Raw genomic sequence first — 22,688 nt, 5'->3', positions numbered from 1 at the left:
AAAAACATACTCCTATACTTGTGTTGTACTTCTGTCTTTGTGAGGACCGTTGTGACTTTAAGACCTTTTTGGAAGGTGAGGACATTTTGTCTGGTCCTCCATATAATTCATTCAAAGTGCTGTTTGAGCATTAAGACTTTGTTTTAGGGTAAAGGGTAGTATTTGCTTCATGGTTAGGTCAAAGGTTGGCGTTAGACATATAGTTTTGAACTAAAATATAACAACTTGGGTCATATTTTTGTGGCTTTTTTCCATAATTTCTATCAGATTTGCTAAAATTATACTCACCAGGATAATTGCTGAGATCTGGGAATACAACAACTAAGTCCAAGAAACTGGAGCAGTCAGATGATTGGACAGGTTATACACAACGCAACAGTTAAGCAGACTCTATAAACCACTTTATGAGGAGGTAAATGTAATGGATGTGACATGAAATGTAGTGAAGTGCAATATTTTAAATAAATAATACCTACCTAAAAGTAAAAATACGATCCAAGTTGTTGTAAGCTGGAAGGAACCTTTCAGGTTAGGGGCTAGGGAATGCATTTTGTCTGTGAAGGTCCTCACAAGTATAGGAATACAAATGTGATTGTGGTAGACAGTAGACAATAAAGGTGTTACAGACAAGGAGATGAAGACGAAGTGGTGCAGCCGTGACTCAAGCTGTGAATGTGTGTGTGTGTGTGTGTGTGTTTTTGTGCTGCGTCATGTTTCTCATGAACAGAAACATGTACTGATGCTTAGACAGTTCAGCAACAGGCTCCTGACATTATTAATCCAAGTGGTTTCTGGATATTCTTTATTTCAGTCTTGATTTTTGTTAAATGAATACATTTACCTTTCCCTGTATCTTCTCCTGAGCTGCAGGTAGATGCCATTAAGATCTAACTGGGACTACACGTTTATTATTCTCGCTCTTCCCCTCTTTGTAACGATATTCTGATTCGGATTCTTTTAGGTTTAACTTTGAAGATGAGACGCCAACAACAAACTTTGATACCTTCCCAGCAGCCATCCTCACTGTGTTCCAGGTAAGAGCCCCACCACACACACCTGCACTCTCACACTAACACACACAAGGTGCACTTCACACCGTCTGAGTAAATGAGAGAATATTGACTTTATGGAAAAAGAAAGATTGTTATCAGTCATTTTAATTAGAGGGAATGTCTGGTCTGTGTACCTTCTGTCCCCTAATGAGCTCGCTGATAATCCTTCAATTAGTCTGCGCTCATAACCCCTCACTCTGTAAAGTAATTTAATTCTACACTCTGTGAGATTTGCACGGTGCTTTACAACCCGCCCGTGTCCCTGGCGTCATTCTGACTCTTTTGTCTTCTTCAGATCCTGACTGGCGAGGACTGGAACGCCGTGATGTACCACGGGATCGAGTCTCAAGGAGGCGTTCGCCGCGGCATGTTCTCCTCCGTCTACTTCATCGTCCTCACGCTCTTTGGAAACTGTATCCTCTCGGACATGTCGTTATTAAAACGGCAGTGTGTTAGAGTCAAAATGTTCAATTCGGTGTCAAAGTTAGTTTGAAAATTGTTTAATCAGCTCCTCCATTTCTTTTTGTCTTTGGATTGAGGGAAAATAGTGTCCATCAAAACACACTCAAAGTTTCATCTTTGAGTGTGCTGAACTTTTGCAACTTTTAATATTCATACCTTAAATTCTGGAAATTAGAATTAGAGACTTGTTTTGAATGTTGCATGAAACTGGGACACATCCTAAAAGTTTGAAGCCCCACTAGTGGCTGCAGTGAGTTAAAAAAAAAAAAAAACAACCGACTGACAGTTTTCTTCATCACTTGTGGAGCTGAGGGCTGCACGAGAGGAAAGGTCATAGAATTAGAATAAAAAAGATGTTTGCGATGGCTTTTCGATAATATATCCAGTGCAAGGTTGACATTTTGGCCAGAGGGTGGCAGAATAAGGCTAAATTGAAAAGGGTTCATTTTCTGGTGAGCATGAATGCGCCAACCCTCTGCGGTGCAGTGGGTCACATAAAACAAGGAATTTATCTTTCATCAAATCACCTTTCATCTACACTTTCTGTTTGCTTATTTGTATTTCCAAACCTCTTACAGGTTTGGAAAAATGATTTAGCCTATTTCTGTGGCTAATTTCACCCAGTGCGGAAAAATATCATATAACAATACAGTATTGGCGCGACTCTGACGGGCAGACTGGCAGATCGACCAAACCACTATTCATAGCTCCTGCTCCTAGTCTGGTGGGAAAAAAACATTGCATATTCAATAACAGGATATATACTGTACATCTATATTTTCTCCTGAGTCCTGTTCTTCAGACACCCTCTTGAATGTCTTCTTGGCTATCGCTGTCGATAACCTCGCAAATGCACAGGAGCTGACTAAGGTAGACTGTCTGAATGTTGTATTTGAAGACACATTTATATATACTATATGATATATATATATTGCTATATATAGCATGCGTCAAACCAGCACCTGAGAAAAACCTGCATGTGCACAGGGCATCAACATAATGTATTTTCATTAAGGACAATTGTATGTCTTGCTTCTCGCTGGCTAAAGGACGAAGAGGAGCAGGAGGAGGCAGCCAATAAGAAGCTTGCCCTGCAGAAGGCTTTGGAGGTGAAGGAAGTCAGCCCCATGTCAGCAGCCAACATCTCAATCGCTGCGTAAGTTTCCGAGCGCCTCTCTCCCCCCCGACAGCAGCTCTGTTCATCCACGCTGGAGATAAATGTCACTTTGTCTTTCAGTGTGTTGTCCTGCTATTTGGTCTCCCGTCTGTGTATACATGTGCTGTGTTTGATGTGGCACATCGACTCCCACTATGAGAGTGCTCCTGTGGTTGTTTATTACGCGGCATCGTCTTCCTTCTTCAGTAGTAGACGCAATCACTTCCTTTCTTTTTCCCCCGTATTCATTAATTCCACAGACACATACCTGTTTCTCTGTCAAAGCCAGAATCTACATCTCAAGTAATGTTAAACTACCACAAAGACGGTGGCGTTTTGGAAGGTTTTGTTTTTGAACCAGAATGACAACATTTCAGATTTGCTTCATGACCGGTCGAAGATATGATGATTAGACGCCTCATTGAACATCAGCAGCCTCGTTCCATGCTGCCAAACTAGCGTTTCATTTTCAAAACGGGTGTCCCGCATCTGAACAAGCTATTGAATCGCTTTAGAAATGTTTCCTCTGTCATTATTACTATAAATCAGCTCCCCAGATTTTTTTTTTGGCTTATGGATTTAAAGATTATTCCTGAATCATGTTTTTAGATAGTTTATGGCTTATTAAGAGAAAATTAGTAGATAAAAAAATGAATTATACTGATAACTTCAAATACTCATTGTTGTGGTATTATATGGTATTGGGAAATGTTCTCTAAAGCCACCTCTACTCCAATATACAGATGAATAAATAAATTATACAGTACATTAAAGGTACCCTGCACTGTCAGAAGTTCCCATCTTCTCTTATATGATAATGACAGGGGTGTCTTTATAAACCCAGATAGCTTCTGTCATGCTCAAACTTTTGACCCCCCCCCCATCTTCACCACGGCCCCGTGATTGACAGGTCCGGGGTCTCGTGTCAACGGGGAAATTAATTGCGCCTCCAAATTTAACCTATTTTTAGAGCCTGGACGAACACTGAAATTATGAGAGTCTGTCAAGAGAAAGCTGTAGTGAAAAGTGGAACGTTTCCATCCTCATCATTGATTTATAGCTGCAGTATGTAACGTTGGAGCTTTAAACGCGCCTCCCTTTGATACCCATCTGCTCTGTTAATGTGGGGAAAATAATGCACATTGTCTTCATTGGACTGCGTGTTGCATGATTCTGTGCAGTTTCACACAGCCCCTCTATTCATTTGACAAAGCGACCATCTTTGATTCACACTCCCTCCTTAATTGTCGTCCTCCTCACAAAGAAATGGGTCAATTAGAGCGTAGAAAATGATCACTGGCAAGCTAACTTTCCAATCTTTCCCCCTTTTCTCTGTCTTTACTGTTATTATGTGACCCTGTGCCTTACTTTCAGAGTTCTCAGAGTATTTAAAATCTAAAACAACTGCTTTTATTTGAAATGAACTGTTTTATGTGCATTATGTGTGCTGTTTCAGGGTTTCATTACAAAATGACTGCAGCAAGGAAATAAAATCAATAATCTGAATATATTTGAAACATTTTGACTATTTAAAGATCATTTCAACCGTAACTTGTGCTTCCCTTGTTTTGGAATGAAACTCCTGAACTCTTTTCAGTTTCAGTTGTTTGTCATTATAGAAAGGTTTCTGCTAACGAACACGCTTCTGTTGTTGTTGTTGTTGTTGTTGTGTTATTTGAAGTAGTTGCACAGATTAGTCCTTTACTGTAAGACAGGAGGGGGGACAGGCGGACAGACAGACACACTGACAGTCCGTCTGTCCCCCTTCAGATCCGTGTCTCATTTTTTTTCCTTTTGTTTTTGTTCTGCATGTACAGTTTTGTAAAGCAAAATCGAGATGCACTCTCTCGCAGGTCGTCCATCAACAGCATTCAGTCACCGTGAGTTATCACTCTCTGTTACAATATTCTCCTCCTCATCTCCTCTCCTTCCTTGTCTCCTCTCCTCTCCTGCTTGTTTCCTCTTCTTGTTTCCTCCTCCTCTCCTCTCTTCTTCTGTTCCAGTTCTTGTATCCTCTCCTTTCTGGTTATCCTCTGTCCTCCTTTCTATTCTCCTTGTGTCCTCTCTTTTCCTCTCCTTTACTTGTTTCCTCCCCTCCTCTCCTTGTCTCCTCTCCTCTCTTTTTTCCTCTCCTCTTCTCCTCTGGACCTCCATAAAACTAAACAGTAGTCTATCATGTCTTCGTTGCTGGTAAAGTAAAATGTATTTATGATTCTTATAAAAAAAAAAAAAGAAACCAAATAATCACAAGGTGTTTCACAGAGCAGAAAAAAACACAATCATATGTAGCACAAACCCATAACACATTTCAGCCATGAGGCCAGTGTGAGTGTAAATCGCAGATACATAAACACAGTTCTGCCTCCCTCTGGCCTTAACCAACCATTGTGTACTTTGTTGATGGCTGCAGCGCTTCTGTGTCGGCGCCCACAGTAATTCATCTTCCTGCTCTGTGCTCTCTGATGTGAATAATTTGTGTTTAAATGTTTAATTTCTCTGAGCGTTGCCATCACCGCAGGCAGCTTGACATTTCCAGTCTGTTTGTTATCGCAGACCCCAGGACATCACTTTAAGAGACAATATGGGCCGCTGCCAAAATTAAAACGGCCAGCTGTACGTTTGCTCCCCTGCCCGGCTGATCTCGTTTCAATCGATCAAAGTTCAGCCCAGAGACGCTTCTTTAACATCTCACCTCTTTGAGATGACATTATTTCTTTGACATCGCTCTTCTCATGTGTTTTTCAGTGTCTCACAAATTACTACTCCTGTCCCGTTAGTGTCACACCTCTCACTTTCCTTTCTGTGAACGTATAAAACGCTACCTGTATGTGTGTTGCTCACCTGTCTGTGGATACCTGTCCCGTGTCCTCTGTGTTTTCTGTCCGTCTGTGTCTTCTGTCTGTCTTTTAGGAGTTATACTGTCTACTCCTCCCCCGCCCGACGAATCTTGAGGTACAGGTGACCAGATGGAACAAACTTAACTAACCCATAAAGCCCCATGTAAATAAATCAGAATGTGCAGAAACTGAAACCGCCTTCATACATGATAGATGGAGCTGTGGACATATCAAAGGATTCTTTGGCTGTGTTTTTGATTATTTTTCTCTTCTAGAGAACCCCATGTTCAGAAACCTCATTTCACTCGATGGTGTGATCTCTTACCATGTTCTCCTCAACTCAGGACTCAGGCTTGTTGTTTTCTTTGAAGACACATGTCAGAAACGGCCATCAACCATAGCACGTGTTTCCTGCCTGCCCCATTTGCACAAGACCTGAGTCAAACAGAATTTGATTTCTGTTGCAGTGCGCTTGCATGCCGGATCAGCGAGGTCTCGCCACATGACATGCCAGACAATTCTAGGATTTGACAGCTGCTATGAAACCAAAATAGTGAAAAGACGCGTTGCCTTACAAAACAGTTTTTCTATTATATATAAATAAATATCAAAATAAACAGAACTGCCTGGTCTGTATTCTTTACAAAAAGTCTATTAGACGTAGTGAATCAGAGTGACTGAGGACAATCAAAAGCATTGCAATGCCCTATTGTGCTTTCCATCGTCCCATTATATGATCTTTTATGCACTGTTATTTGGGATATGGATAAAATTTTACTTTACTCTTTGGCTTCAAGCAGTGTGGCAAAGTTTCAAGACAAATGACGTTTCTTTCAGTAATAATGAGCTCATTTAAACATAGTTTTGTATTTTTCTGAAATTTCAGACTGAAATTGCTTTAGAAAGGAATCTCTTTGCGGCCGGTATGGACAGGAGGAAGAATAACAGCAATTAAAAGCTCAATGTATTCAATGTACATATGGTGCTTATGATCCACCCATATGTTGTGAAATCAAGCCTGGAATATTTTCCTTAGAGTCTTGAGGAGTGTCCAGGATGAATGAATTAGATGCTTTTGTTTTAAAGACTTAAACTTCGTTATGTCAGTCCTTCATTTTGGCAAAACAGGAAATTAGAGTTATTATTATTATGCCTGTATCAAAGCCATGTGGGAGGAATTTCAAGGTTGACGACTCATAATAAGGTACGGGCCACCCGTGCCCAGGTCATGTCATGACAGAATGTAAAGATCCTCAGCAGTAGACAAACTTTACCATCTTAGCTGCTGGGAAATGAAAAACCATCATATTTTGCAGTGGAAATTTAAGCGACTCCGCCATATTACACTCAAGCATGAGCTTGACCATGTTGAACATTTGTGCTGATGCATCCATAGACCACCTCGTTACTTACTTCACTACGGGCTTGAATTAAAGGAAGAGAAGTCGTAATTATTAGCAGAAGATGTTGTGGCTATGGATGAAACTGTGGATGGTGATGTTCAAACAAAACTCATACAAAAAGCGACTCATAAAATAGAGAAACACATGAATGTTTTCATGGTTTTTCATTGTCATGTGATCTTTTGCTGTGGGTTTGATTCCTGTGTGCAGTAAGGAGCAGCAGCGGTCAGCAAAGGCCATGTCAGTGTGGGAGCAGAGGACCAACCAGCTGAGGAGACACAACATCAGGGCCAGCACTGAGGCTTTGTTCAACGAGCTCGACCCCGAGGAGCGCCTCCGAATTTCCTCCGCCCTCCACCTGCATCCGGACATGAAGACTCACCTGGACCGGCCCCTCGTGGTGGAGGCCAGGGACGGCGACAAACCCAGCAGGCCTCCTGATGGAGGACGGGAGGAGGCAGGGGATCCCCAGCAGGACGGGCTGGGGGACAACTTCCACACGCACTCCAGGAAGCACCACCGGCACCGAGACAAGAACGGGGACAGCCGGGATGGAGGCGACGGCCGGGGAGGGAGGCACCACACCCATCACAGCCGCAGCAGAGATCACAACGGCGACAGCGCCCAGACGAAAGAGAGGAGAGGGGAGAGGAGCCACAGCCACGAAGGTGGGCAGGGACACAGGCAGCACCACCAGGCCGCTTCCCCTGAGGAGGAGGCCAATGACGTACGAGGAGGAGGAGAAGAAAGGGGGCATCGCCACCATCACTCCCATCGGCCACTGAAAGAGGGAAATGGGATGATAGCGAATGGTGCACAGGGAGAGCGCAGGGGGAGAGGGGGAGGAGGGGGGGATAGTAATGGAGAGAGGAAGGGACGTTGCTCTCGAATGGTCAGAGCTCAGTCTACACTGGACGGAGAGGACTGTAACAGGAACAAGAATGGAACCAAAGGCTACAGGTAAGACTGCAGACATTACAGTCTGTAAATCACTGACTGTCAGGTTTGCAGAAATGCTGGTTCGCAGGAGGCAAATTAACTTAAAACGTGATGGTTCGTCAATGTTGTGTTCACAACTTATTTCCGCTGCAAAAAACAGTAATGCATGTTTAAGGTACAATAATATTACACTCCCATCCTGCAAATATTAGCTCCTTCTCCCATTCACTTCTCTTGAAACCCACACAGACGACAAATACAAGCATGCGTTTCCAGTTTCAGTGCGATCTCCAGCCGGCTCCTGCGGACTCGTTGGTCAGAGTTCACTTTTGTTTAACTCTGATCATGCTGCCAGTGTTTCTTTACCATGTTAAGGACAGCATTACACGACCAGACTACAAATTTGCAGCCTCACTCTTCACAGCCTTTGCAGTTTGTCCTCGCTCGGCTCAATGGTTATGTATTCCCCATATCGAGACATCACATTCTTTTTCACACTGAATGCCAGGGATTCTGTTGTTGAACAGAAGGCTAAGGCTAATGTGACCGTACCTTTAGACAACAACCCTTCCTACACCTGATTGCACAAATACAGCAGTCCATTTATTTGCATTTACTGTACTTCGTCAAATTTCTCTTAACTCTTCAACCTAAATTTATTTCTGAATAAATCTGAGGCTAGAAAACAGAGCAGCAGTTGCAGAGTCTTGCTTCATTTTATATCTTTATTGCCAGTTTGAATATTTGTTCATGAGGTACAGGCGTAACAGTGACATGTCATAACATCATCGAAACACTCTCTGATGTCCTGCTATGTATCTGACTGCGCTTAATTAACTCTCTTTTTTAGACTGACATTTTATATTCTAAAACACTATGTAAGACATGGTAAGAATGATAGACTATTTGCATCAGTTTGCAGTTATTAAACAGTATATAACTGTGTGTTTGGATAGCAGTAAAAGACTATTTCTAGTTTGTTGCCACATAACTTGTGGTCTGTTCCCCAGGAGGACAGAGAAACTTTCTCATATGGATCTCATTTGGCAGAAAAAGCTTGAAGCACCCTGAGAGCAGAGTATAATGATGCCTGAGATATACATCTCTTCCCCCAGAGAGAGGCAGCCAGATGCTGAGGAGGACGGCCTCGCCTCCAGCCCTCTGCAGCCAATGCGGAGTACCCTCAGTCTTGGGGAAAAGCAAGAGGATGCTGACAACCAGAAAAACTCCACCAGAGCCAGCCAGGCCGGCCTCAACAGCAACGCCATCCACATCCCTGTCACCATCACTGCCCCGCCCGGAGAAACCACCATCATACCCAGTGAGTATAGCCCGTCACTGTCACATCAAGAGACAGAGAGTCTACAGCAATGCTTTGAGTTAAATTCTAACATGTTAACAATGACAATGCTAACACGTTGACTCTAAACAGGTGCAGTGTCTGCCATGTTCACCATCTTAGCTTAGCGTGTTAGCGTGCTACTATTTGCTAATTAGCACACAGTACATCCAATAGTTGTTGAGATATTTCAGTCTGGACCAAAGTGGTCATCTGACCAACCGACCAATAGACCTCCATAGAGGCATGCTGCTACCATGGCTAATAATCAACCAACTAATAATGCACAAGCAATGTATTTTATTACGATACTACTAGAAAATAATAAAAATGTCACTATAGAAAAAGGTGGAAGTTACCAAATGTCTCTACTCAGAAATACTATATCTGTTTATGGTGACTAACAGCAGTCTAATTTTTACTCAAGTATGGGTTTTAGTTTTAGCAAGTTATTATTTTTATTTGTACGATCAACCAAGATTTTCATATCTGTCATGCTTAGTCTTGGACATTTACAGCCATTTAATGAGAAATTGAGTTATTGATGATACATTTGTATGAATGCAGAAAGTAAATACGATCATAAAACAACTACATACACCAAAAGCCTGCATTTCAAATTCACAGGGAAAGATCTCAGTTTTTGCTAATGTTTGTGCTTCTTTGAGACAAATGAATGTGTTTATTTTTCCACACCAGTGAACAACATCGACTGCGACAACTTCCAACTCAGTGAGGAGAAGAAAGATCTGGAGGAGGAGGAGGCGGCTAATGGGCCTCGGCAGATCCTTCCCTACAGCTCCATGTTCGTCTTCGGGCAAACAAACCCGTAAGTCATAACTGGGAAGTGACTATGAGGAGTGACGTGGAAAAAGATTGATCGTTTGGGTTGAATTAAGAACAAAAGAAAGACCATTATTACCATCATTATTAGGGTTTTACCATATACAGTGGGTGTATTGAAGACATTATTTTTCTGCCCAAAACTATTTAATTCGTCCACCTTGTTAAAGCAATCCTTGAAACTAAGAGCCATATATTATACATTAAATGTACTGCTTATTTCTGCATCCCTATTCATTACTTCATTAAAGCATATATATATATTTGGGGTAATCAAACTCCTGATTTGTATTTAATATTGACTGAGAAAAGAAAAGATGACATTGATCTGAAAATACCACTTGGTGTCTGGTACATTGTTACAGGGCAGGTTACTTGGTGAACTGATCCCCTGGCTACAAAAAGTGGTTATCAGGATTTCTCATGTAGTGAAGGAACCAAAGCATGTGCAGATTAAGATTAAGGGATACCAATGACATACTCTAAGCACAGTGCTGGCTCTGGAAGTCTTGGCAGGACCTGGACTCTCCTATTTTCTGGAGATGGGTGAAAGACTGGTGTTGTGGCACTCACAAGGCTCCGACTGATGTGTGTTGAGGTTTTCTCTGTGGAACAAAATGGTCTTCTCTAGTGACTGCATCTCTTGGAGAGGGAGATTTCAGCCTCTCCGATGGCCAATCAAAACCTTGGCCCCCAAGTCTTGGACAGTCGTGAAGAGTAGAGCTGTCTTGAGTTGGATCAGGAGACAGGGAAAGCAACAAGAACTTTCCTTTATCCTGGGAGATGTTTGGGACATGTATAAACCCTCCATCCTGTCATTGTATCAACTGGTAGCTGTGTCTGCTGTGTCTCTCCTTTATGCTGATGATGTAGCTCTGTTGGCTCCATTAGACTGTGACATCCAGGGTCGGGTGGTTTGCAGCTGAGGCCATGGTAAAATGACGGGTTGTTGCCCCCGAAGGAAGGTATCTTTTTTTTACGAGTGAGTTAAAGTGCAGATCCACGTTCCAAACCCACATATCATCATGAACTCTTGGTTGGACAGTGACCTTTCAAAAGACCTGTGATACAGTTCCGACCTTTAATGATTTCAAATGATTAATCCCAGAAAGTGCAGGAAAAACTCCTCTGTTATTGGTTAGTTGGCTTATCAGGTGTCTTTTTTTTGTGTCCTATAGAATCCTATAGAGTCCTATAGAGATGGATTAAGTTTTTAGTTTTTAATGCAGAGGTAGCTATTTCAAAGCTGTTACACATTGATTCCATTAAAAGACATTGTGAACCCAGATGACCCTGAGTCACGTGGTACCCCTGAGGCTAATACATGTCCCCTGTTGTGCAGTATTTTGACGGATATGCATGTTGTCCTTGGCCTGCTATGGGTGGACCTGAACATACCTAGCTAACCTGAGCTGTCACTACTCTATATTCTTTACTCTGTGCGTGCTTTTACATTTGTGTACGTGCGTGTTCTCGCAGGGTGCGGCGGCTGTGTCACTACGTGGTCAACCTACGCTACTTTGAAATGTGCATCCTGATGGTCATTACCATGAGCAGCATCGCTCTGGCAGCCGAGGACCCCGTGCAAGCCAACGCACCGCGCAATAACGTGAGTCAGACTGACATGTAGACTTCATGAATAAACATCTGGATGTACACAACAAACACACTGGTTGTCAGACGCACAGTCACACAGACCAGCGTGTGCATAAAAATGTGCATGGTCACACAAGCGCATGGGGATTCACCCACAAACACGTCTCATTTGGGCTGACTGGCTGATTCACTCGGACTGATGAAGTCCTTCCTAACAGGGCTCGACAGCTTGCCCATGTTGAGGAACCAACGGTGGGTAGCAGAAAAACAAGCTTTTTTTTTGTTTGTTCTAATGCTGTCTCTCTGACTTGAGAATTTTTCCATAAAACGCAAAAAGTGGTGCATATGCAGTTTGGCAAAATATTGCTGTACTCTTTATTTCCTTGCATAGCAAGTTAGCCCATGTTGGGGAAAAAGGTAACACAAGCACACAGACGCGTGACTTGAGTTTTTGCCTTTTGACAGACGAGTACAACTAATTCGTATTCTAGTCAGGGGCACAGAGAAAATCTGAGGTGATGTTGTGCGTGTCAGTTTGCATGTTGTTTATCCGTGTGTGTGTGTGTGTGTTTGTTCTTGTGTGGGTGTTCAGGCAATGTGTGTTAGTGCAGAGGAGTGCAAAGTTGACAGAGCTTGAGACCTCTGACAGGGCAGCAGGAACATGTTGTGCATATCTGGTCCATTCACACACACACACACACACACACTTCCAAAGTGTCTTAAACTGAAAACATGTGCCACTGGATCTGTTGACGAGTCACCTCACAGGATATTTTCTCACACTCTGTTTCCGCAGGTTCTCAAGTATCTGGATTATGTCTTTACTGGAGTCTTCACCTTTGAGATGGTGATTAAGGTGAGATGGCTGTCGAGATGGAGGTACACGAGCTCTGAAAAATCAGCTAAGCAAGGCCATTTGCAAATCAAAAAAAACGTGGCATTCTAGGTTAAATGTGTTTGAACGTTGACACTTTTCCACTTGTTTAGGTTACATATAACCATGGTTTTAGCAGTATTTCAATGACTTTTTTGTTCTGTTGTTTTTTCATCTAATTAGGACTTCGTATTGAGATATAGTCATTTTTAAGCAGATTTTGGTTTTATCTAGACATCTTTTGATCTGTGAATCATCAAATCTGTGTTTACTGGGGAGGCTAGCACACAGTGGACAGCCTTGTCATGTCAGTGGCATTGTTAATTGGGTTTGCGGTTTTACATTTTTCGTCTTTTATAACACAAGGAAAAGGAACTAAATATTGAAACCAGAGGTCTTTTTAAAGAGTTTTTAGAGCTTGGAAGGAAGGAGGTCAGAATAGTTCCTAGAAGTGGCTTTAAAGCAAAGAAAATGTCTGTGTCTGATGTCTGATTTTTTACAATTGTTCTGTTACTATTTATTCTGCGCCTTGAGATGATTGACTTGGGACTGCTCCTCCACCCTGGCTCTTATTTCCGTGACCTGTGGAACATTCTGGACTTCATTGTGGTCAGTGGAGCTCTGGTAGCCTTTGCCTGCTCGTAAGTCAACTTTTCCTGTATTCCCACAGTGTTGCCTGCAGGGCTCTGAATATAATGTGTTTTTAAAGATGGACACAACCACACCACAACATTGTGAAACAACAGTCGCCCTGTATTACAGTATTTTTAGCCAATGTTACCCTCTCTCCTGTGTCTATCAGGAGCAGGTTAGCATTCTAACACACTGGGGCTAGGTGCCCCTGCTCCTGTGTTTTGCTCTAACAAACAACTCCAATGTGTTCATCCAATTATTCTTTGCGAACTCTTAGGCGTTTGTGCTGCCTGGGGTTACTTTGCCAACATGACTATGTCAAACTCATCTTTCATTGTTACATAAAGTCTCCGCAGCCCCTCCGTGCTTGTCGGCTAATGGGCCATGCACAGTTTGGCTGATGTTTAAGGTTCAGGAGGGGACAGAAGGAGTAGAGATAAAGAGATTGTGCCAGTTTCTAAGCTGACACGTACAGTAATTGTAACTCTTGCAGCTCAGTTAAATGCGGAAATATTTCGGCATGACTCTAGTTTAACGGTAGTTTAACAAATTGCATTTTTCCTGTTTTTTTTTGTTTCTGCTAGCTTGACACTTCCAATAATTACATCTTGAGTACCTAAATTCATTATAAAGTGCAATGAGTAAGTAATAAATACTCTGTTAGACAGAAATCCAATATGCTGGTACTCCTTATGGGTGAGTACTGGCCCAATTCAACCATTTTATCAGTGAGAGTTGACTAGTAGCAAAAGAGGTAGTGGTGGTGCTGCGGTAACCTGCAGTTCATTGTACCTCGCACACTGATTTAGACATTAAACTGACCAGATCTGTGTTATATGATTTTACCAGATACTGTCCTGCCAATGGGACATGAATGTTAATCACGGCAGCCGCATAAAGGGCGTTAATGAGTCTCCTGAAGCTTATAGACCTGCAGTCTGTGTCTCTGGAGCAGGAAGGTGATAACCAGCGCTGTCAGTTATTTCGCACCCGCCACTGTTTCACATATTGACTCAGTCCTGGAAGTTCGTCCACAGTTTGTGCCCTGAGTATTTTTCTTTGTGCTGCTGTCTGTCCCTCTGATTTTCTTCTCTTTCGCCAGCTGTAGACGGATGCTTCTCTCTGTCTTTTATCTGTTGCTGACCCTGTCTCTGTCACTTTTTTTCCTTCTTTCTTTGTTTTCTGGCTTGGATTCTTTCAGGAGCCTCATGGGGTAATGCCTGCTCTCTTTTGCCTGTGTGTCTGTCCATGTGCTTCCTGTTTGTGTCTTGTGCTCTCCCTTCCCGTCCATCTTAGCCAGTGTCATTTGCAGCGTTTATAGACCCGTCTGCCGCAGCACTTCCTCTCTCAGCCAAATGTTATGAACAAATGTCATATTTTGTTATTTGCTATTCTTATCATCACAGTCACGATCAAAGACACTGGCATTTACTCTGTTTGCGTTATGTAACTGTGTTTGTGTTACATCTGTATTTGGGTTGCATAAGTGCAATTACCTGTTCTCCATTTATCAGATATATTTTACGTGTGTGAGGAGGAACAACATATATAATGCACAGCGTGGCAGCACTGTGAATAATAACAAACATAATGTGCTGTCGGTGACAACAGCTTCAAAGGTGCAAGCTTTCATAAGAGTGAAAGGTATTCCACATATCCATGAACCCAAAGGAACTGAGTGCTGCTGTCCATAATAAGCACACAAATAAAAAGATGCTAATTGAAAGCTATTAAACAGAGTGAGAGGTACATATAAAGCTTTTTCATGTTCAGACAAAGACTTAAAGGACAATAAAGATGCAGGATGATGTAGCTTTCAGCATTCTGTCAGTAACTGCTAATGCACTGTTCATTTATAAACACACATCACATACTGTAAGAGTATAATAGCCTCATCCAGGCTTAGTACAGTATGCTGTGCCCCAGTCCTGATGTAGGGAGAAGAGTGAGATTCAACCACCTCCCCTTCATCCCTCCCTCCCACGTTCACTTCCTGTCCAGCGTCCCTCCTAATCATCTCCATCGGCAACTCACATTCATGGCATGTACGCGTGCAACAGGCTACATTCACATTGCAAGGCTTACGAGAAAAGCTCTGCTCTCTCACAACTTGGATCTTATTTTCATAGTTTTGGCTTGTTAAAATAATGTACTCACCAAGTTAGCTGCTGTCGATCAGGGAATGCGTGGACTTAAAAGATGATCAGCCAGATTGACGAGAAAATGAGAAGAAACAAAGACGAGCTGTAAAATTATTGTAAACATCCAACACAGTTTAGAGACCGATTTCCTCCTGCCATATTTGCAGTTTCACCTCCAAATAAAAGAATTAGTGGGAACTGTTGGGTCTCTGTAATAACATTATAAGGAGTCGGTCTAGACCTGCTCTATTTGTAAAGTGTCATGAGATGACTTTTGTTGTGATTTGGCGCTATATAAATAAAATTGAATTGAATTGAATTGAATCAACATAATTTGGCCGAACTGTTGGATGTCTCGCTGCCAAGCCAACGTCATTTTTGATATGAAAGTTGTGGTTGCTAGAAACAATTGACGTTTTTCATGTTGATTAAAAATTGAGTTATGCAGATTTAAGAGTTATTACTTCTGTAAGTCAACTTCCCTCAAGTCTTTTGCCACGCTTGTTGGCAATTTTTCTGTTGTTATTTTTGTGGCTCTTGGCAGGAAGTCTCCATTTGTAAAGCTACAGTCATTATTATTTCATTTTAATTTTGGTTGAAATCCTTTAAAAAAAATGTGGACCCGGTCTGAATCAAGCAACCAATCATGGTTAGCTAGCACGTGACTAGCCAATCACAGCGACTCTGCACAGGTAGGGGGTTCTACGTGTCTTGATTCCTCCCTTCCAACCGTTTTGATTCACACTCCAATCCAGAAGCTAGAAGCTGTTTGCCAACCGTACGTGCACATGCGTTGCTCGGCGCAGCGAAAAGGAGGTAATGGGTTTCAGAGCACAGTGGTGCCGTTGTCGCCTTGTGTCTGAAATGGCCTTCAGACAGCTGCTAGCCCGGAAGTCCCGTCAGGACTTCAGGTCTCTAATGCAGCATGTAACAGATTAAGGGCCACAAACTGTGTGAAAGTGGCCTGATTAAAGAATTGGAAAAGTTGAATTGATAGTGGATTTTTTCTTTAAAAAGCAGACCTGGTCACACGTGAGGGATAAAATCTGGTTTCCTTCTCTCAGCTGCAGTGTGAACGTAGTCATACAGATTGTCCTCATCAACAGTGTTCTCTCGTCCCTCAAACTGTCCATGGCGTCATGATCATCCTCTTGCTATAAATGTGATTTATTCATGTTCAGTACACATAACATATCATCAGACGTGTCTATTGCTTTGCTCTTTTACAGGGTAATTAGTTTAAGTGCTTCTATTTGTCTCCTGTCTTTGTTTTCTGTTTGTGTACTTTGATGTTGGAAGTTTGAAAGACCCCTGTATCTTCATGCCTGTGTGATATCAGCTTAAAATGTTTATTTCGCTCTGTCTTTCTTTATATGCTTATGTGGGGTGGTGTTTGTGTGTGTGTTTGTGTGTGTGTGTGTTTGCTTATCATTGCTTTTTCTCATCAGATCGCAACAAAGCGTGGCCAGGTGGGAACTGTCCCTATCTTCCTTTTGCTTATTGACCCCCTTGTCCCCTTTTCCCCCCACATGTGAAACACAGAACGCTCCGCTTGTCAACCTTTCCAAATAAACTTTGTCGCCCTCCATCCCAAGGTGCTTGGGATATGACCATGATTTCCCTCCCCCCTTCCTCTCTTCCCTTTAAGAAAAGTGACGTCCCGTCCCAATATTGGGACATCCAGACAAAAAGACAATATTGGGAACTCCACCTCATAGCTTTCAGAAGAGTAACAATATAGCTGCTGACACACAATAGCATCAATCTTTCCACTTGCAAACTCAGATTTCATTTGTATCAGAGCTAAAACGTCCTCATCTATGGCTTCACCTTCATGTAATTCTCCTCTAATCTTGACTAAAGTGGGTTTAATTGGTCAAATCACTGAGAGATTATAGCGTGCAGCTTGATTCACCTCCCTGCCCTTCACCTACAGCTCTCCTGCTTTATACAGTGGAGGGAAATCGATAAAGGATTATAGCTTCTCACGTGAATTCACCTTGAGTGGCTATTTCCTTGAAAAGCAGGTGTTCCTTACAGCCTATGCAGTCTGTGTTTGTTTTTCCCTCATAAAAAAACTTGTATAAACTTGTTTGTTTAAACTGTATGTAAGGCCCATTGTTTCAGTTTTTGCCAATATTTAGATTTCTCTTTAAGAAAGGTACGATTTAAAACCACTTCTCACCCTGATTATATGCCCTCGCCCTTCCAAAAGATGATTAAAACTAGAAAAGTTCTCCAAAAGAAAAATTCTCCAAAATCACCACACTTTAGTGTAAACAAGGTCCTCCTGCAAAGTTGCAAGCTCAGATGCTCTGCTTCAAGAAAGTAAAGAGGAAAATTGAGAAAAATGCAAATGAGCTGCTGATTATGCACCAGATCGGAAAACCGTTGAACCACAGAGTGTTCGTATTCTTAAAACCTTACTTTAACCCAGATATTTATATTGTTTTAATAATAAACTAAACTAGAAATAAACTCAAAGTACAGTAAAACTGAAGATAATGAGCCCTAAATGTTTGTTACCATTGAACCAGATACATTATTCAAAATTCCCCATGTAAATGAACCCGCTGTAAAACGTGAAACAGCTGCATAGAAGTAGTCTGGTGCATCCTGTTTTGCTGAGGCAGTAAATTGCTTCTGATTGGACGTCAGATCTTGCGTTCCTAAACAGGAAATGCTCCCCCCCTATCAGGAGGGGGCAGCTGAGAGGACCAGAGTCATGATGACTGAAGATGGCGTCACATGCCTGGCTGCTGAGCATGTTAAGCAATCAGTGCTGATCTGCACTTCATTGATGTGAACACACGACCTTGTACCCACACACACACACACACACACACATTGCTCACAACGCTTCTGAAAGCTATTGGGAGACCGTTCTTGCTGTCTCAATGTGTTGAGGTCCTTGAATAGCGAGGACTGGCATTGACTTTGCAGATTGCATGCCAGGGTAACCAAGTCATCCAAGCATGAGAGCTGCATGCCATTTTGTCAGACTTAGAGTTTTCCTTTGAGGGAGGAAAAGGCTCCTGAGTCGAAAATATACGGAACCATGCTTCTCTCCTGTTTGAGCTCCGCCCCCACCACGTTATAGGCTTTCTCATGACATGAAAAGTAGATATTATTCTAATTGTAAAACAGCCACAACTTGATCCATGGGTCCCTCAGCCCCTAAATACCATCCACTCGCCAACCAGGTGTTTTTTAAATCAGAGTCTCTGCAGCACTGACAGACTGATCCGGGCCTGTGTGAGTGTCGCAGTATGTTTGGAAAATTTAAAGCAAAGGACGCACAGGGAGGAAGAGATTGGGGAGGGTGTTAATAGACAGCTGATCCTATCACCATGCTTTATTTACAGGTCCCTTTGTTTCCAAGTTATTTCCTAGAAAGAAGGTGACTTTCTAATCTGGTGCCACTCATAGGGACACGTACATCGTGTTCAGTTACTCTGAGATGTGTTTAAGAAAGAACCAGGGAATGACCAGAGGCAGTTAAACAGAAAATAGAACAGCACAGCTGGGGGGAGTTTATATTTCCAGGGTATTTTCTGGAAGGATGGAACTGCAAAAGACGAAAGATTCATTTGGCAACCTAATATTCAGTGGCAATTTGAAACTTGAATTGAATGTAGACTATTCTTGCGCTGTCTTCACCATACCTTTAATGTTTTCAGCTGATTTTTCAAACAAGGACCCTGTAAAAGGGTCTTGACTATGCACATGATGGCCATGATATAATGCTACCAAGCTGAGGCTAAAGCTGCATGTTCCAGGCAAAAAGCTAGCATCCTGGCGAGCTGATGATCCATTTAGAAGATATGCAAATAAAGGAGCAGCGTTGTTTGTGTATTAAACGTGACATGTAGCCGGACATAATACAGTAATATAGTTAGGTAATGACATACCTTAGTAGTTAGCATGCTAATGTTTACAGCTTGTGTTAGAGGCGATAAACACACAGTTCCAGATCCATCCTTACACTTTTGCTCTTGTGTTTTGGTTTAAGAACGGTGACAGAAAAAGACACGAGCCTCCAGGGACCTGTGAAACAAAATGTTGTCCGCTGAACGTGGGAGCACTCAAACACATTTGTTAAAGGCTACATGTATTCTTATAATCTTGAGAATGTAATGGCCTGTGGGTGCATTTTTATATTTTACAATTGTTAGCTTTTTACAGTAGGAGTTGTTTTTGTCCCCTGTGGATGAAAACATGGGTTGGTCTGTAACTCTACCTCATGCTTGTGTAAGAAGCAGCAGGGCCTCTAGGGGCCTCTAACAGGGCTTTTAGACTCTTCTTTTTTTGTAGTATGTTTGCCTCCTTCACACGTAACATTATTGCTGTGCACACACATAGATATATACACACTCTTGCTTTCTACTTGTCTGAATTTTTGGAAGTCAAGAAGAAACGAATGAGAAGCGCTTTTTATTGAGAGTGACAGCCACAATGTGTGTACGTGTGACTGATTAATTAAAAATCCCTCTCCCACTGCCCTTGGCCAATGTCAGTCTCTGAGTGAATGATGGCTCAGCTGTATGTTATTAGCATAACAGCTAGTTTTTAAACCCCCACATCCACCTCCCACTCTGTGACCAGTTAACAAAACCTGCAGCGTCTGCAATGACTGACAGCAGTGGTTCCTGCAAAGAAGCCGCTTCCTCAACGAGGGGCTGATTCTTTGTGCATTTACTCTACAAATTAGCAAATGTGTGTATGTTATTCTACAGAAACAGCATGTTAGCTTTGACTGTTGTGTGCAGTATGTTGGGGTGTTGAGGTTACACACTAACAATGGCAGTGGTGGAAAAAGTGCTCAAATTAGGGGCTTAACTAAACTAAAAGAAGCAATCGCACAGTGCAAAAATACATCAGTAAAAAACTACACAAGTGTCTGCAGTAAAAAGGCTAAAATAAATGAAGGAAAGAAAAATACAGACAGAAGGAAAGAGGGAAGGACCGCAAGAAAGAAAGGCAGAAGAGAAGGAGGGGGGATAGGACAGAGGGAAAAGACGGAAGGAAGGAAAAAAAGAAGTAAAGGATGGAATTTAAAAAAAGGACAAAAGAGATTTACAGAAGGAGGGAAGGAAAGAAAATGACAAACAGAAACAGAGAAGGAAGGAAAGAAAGAAAGAAAGAAAGAAGGACAGAAGAGGAGTGATAGGAGAGAAAGAAAAAAGAAATAGCGGAAGGAAGGAAAGAAAGAAATGACATTTCATGAGCTTATCTCTTTACAAAATCTAAAGTAACATGTCACTACAGTTATCCTACAAATGTAATATGTATATCTCAAATTCGTTCTTATTTACAGTACCTGAGTAAATGCACTGTGGTTACTCTGAACATATGAAGCTTCCTCGTGCACGTTTCTGTAGAATAACATGATGAACTCACATGCATGTCCTCTACTAACAGAATATAAACAGGTATTTCTCTGTGCACACAGTATACCTGATGTACTGCAACCAGCTCTTGTTACTGGAGGATGGGATGAATGGCTTGATTATCATTATCGGTTACACTGCGTCACCCAGACTAACTGTACTCTCAATCCGCACAGGGGGACGAAAGGCAAGGACATCAACACCATCAAGTCCCTGAGGGTCCTCCGAGTCCTGCGGCCACTCAAAACCATTAAACGGCTTCCCAAGCTGAAGGTACAGTAATCCAATCTGTCACCCACCCAGTCCATTCAGAGAAAACCGAAAAGGCAGAGCAGCTGGGGCCACTGCCGGTGTCAGTAACACACACGCTACCATGGGTCATACTGTGTGCATTTAAAGTATACCGAGGAGGAACGGATATATCTGATTTAAAACCGTTTTAAATCATATAAATCTTTGATCTCTCGCTTTAGATGAAAGATTTGAGCTGTTTGACCTCTGGGCTGCACACAAATTGGAAGTAAGTGACTGAAAATCGCTCCCTTTACTGAAGTAGTTCTGTGCAAGAGGGCTTATTGAAAGCCTGTATTTTCCAGAGCATACACCCCTCAAACAAAGGAGTGTAGAAAAACGATCATTGTGAAAACTGTGTTTTGAGCATCAAATAGTCACACCCTGTAGTTTGGAAGGTGGCTCTGAAAAGTTCGTAGCTGCTTTGTTGAGGATTCACAGCAGTTACAATGAATTTCATTTCAAAGCAGAGTCGGAGCGAAAAACGTGCGTCAAATTATCCATAGAAACTTCCCAAACCCCCTCCTGTATGTTCAGCATGCGTCAGAACACCCCCAGAATACGGCCAGCTTCTGTTTGTCTGTAGTGTAGTTAGCTGTTTATCTTTGTTAGCCATGCTGATGGACAGAAGCTGTGTGTTAACATGTACAGACAGTGGAGAAGTAGTATACTGCAAAACTGATTTGACAAGTTTCTATTAAACATTTAGATACAGTTTTTTGAAACTGGGTCGCGATTGGAATTCATTGTAACGTTGTGAGTCCAAGCTGGCTACAGATCTGTGAAGCAGAACCTTCTCAGAGCCACCTTTAAAGACGACAGACAGTACGTGAGTGTTGGTTGGTGACCGTGTGCCATTTAGCAGTGTGATATACTGCTGTGTCACTGCAGTTTATCTTTGTTTGGCAGGTGTTGTGGTGTAATTTGTGACGGTTCTTGATATAAAGTATTCAGTCATTTTGCCGGGGTTTTGATTGATAACTGCACCTGCAGTTTTGCAGTCATTTGGCCTATTTGGAGCTCCATTAGCTGTCGCGTCACAATGTGCCAACTGTCTTCTCTTATTGCTGACAAATTGGCATTCAATTAAATATGATAAATAAATATCTCTGTTGGAGTGTTTTGTTGTTTGCGATTAAGTTACTGCACTGGTCAAGTCCATTTCTGTCAGGTGTCATTTTGTCTTCCCTGTTTACATAAAATATGTTCAATTCATGTCCACAATCAAAATTACTTACTGTACAAAGAAATGTAAAAAAAAAATTAAAAAAAGTAAAACTCCTTCTATAACACAGTTGTCTACTTCAACTGTGCTCAACATTAAATATGAGGAAATAATGAGAGATAATGTGAAAAGGCAAAGAATCGTCACCATGGGTGGTCCACAGGTTCCCATTCAGTGGATGTACAGAACTTAAGGTATTACATCTTCAATATCTGAATGTATTTATGGTTAACTGTTCACATCAGCAGAACTCTAGAAAAAAGAAACGTTCTGGTTTATTAAAGCAACTACATATATCATTTTTACGTTTTAAATGATTCTGGGGGCGTATATTTCGGTTCATATAAAAATTTGACTATCCCAGTGAAAATTATTTTACATGCAAGCACTTGGTGGCTGTACGATAAGGAATCTCAAGCACTGCGTAAAGTGTGTCGAATGAAGAATCTGTATTAATTGTGACCCTCATCAAGGCAAAACTCTCCACTGTTTCCTCTGACGCGGAAA

General features: G+C 41.9%; 1 protein-coding gene across 1 annotated transcript in view; it reads left to right on the top strand.

Annotated features, from left to right (window-relative positions):
- cacna1bb (calcium channel, voltage-dependent, N type, alpha 1B subunit, b) overlaps nucleotides 1–22,688 on the top strand; it is a 153,323-nt gene that overhangs the window by 91,058 nt on the left and 39,577 nt on the right. The window contains exons 17-28 of the mRNA XM_070924227.1: nucleotides 962–1,034; nucleotides 1,348–1,465; nucleotides 2,317–2,384; nucleotides 2,564–2,670; nucleotides 4,488–4,550; nucleotides 7,121–7,870; nucleotides 8,965–9,170; nucleotides 9,888–10,017; nucleotides 11,511–11,640; nucleotides 12,424–12,483; nucleotides 13,036–13,142; nucleotides 20,842–20,938. Coding sequence (XP_070780328.1) covers nucleotides 962–1,034; nucleotides 1,348–1,465; nucleotides 2,317–2,384; nucleotides 2,564–2,670; nucleotides 4,488–4,550; nucleotides 7,121–7,870; nucleotides 8,965–9,170; nucleotides 9,888–10,017; nucleotides 11,511–11,640; nucleotides 12,424–12,483; nucleotides 13,036–13,142; nucleotides 20,842–20,938 — 1,909 coding nt within the window. The remainder of the gene's footprint in view (nucleotides 1–961; nucleotides 1,035–1,347; nucleotides 1,466–2,316; nucleotides 2,385–2,563; nucleotides 2,671–4,487; nucleotides 4,551–7,120; nucleotides 7,871–8,964; nucleotides 9,171–9,887; nucleotides 10,018–11,510; nucleotides 11,641–12,423; nucleotides 12,484–13,035; nucleotides 13,143–20,841; nucleotides 20,939–22,688) is intronic.

Source organism: Enoplosus armatus, chromosome 18 (genome assembly GCF_043641665.1).
Source record: "Enoplosus armatus isolate fEnoArm2 chromosome 18, fEnoArm2.hap1, whole genome shotgun sequence".
NCBI classification, from domain to species: domain Eukaryota; kingdom Metazoa; phylum Chordata; class Actinopteri; order Centrarchiformes; family Enoplosidae; genus Enoplosus; species Enoplosus armatus.
This window is presented reverse-complemented; position numbering and strand designations above follow the sequence as displayed.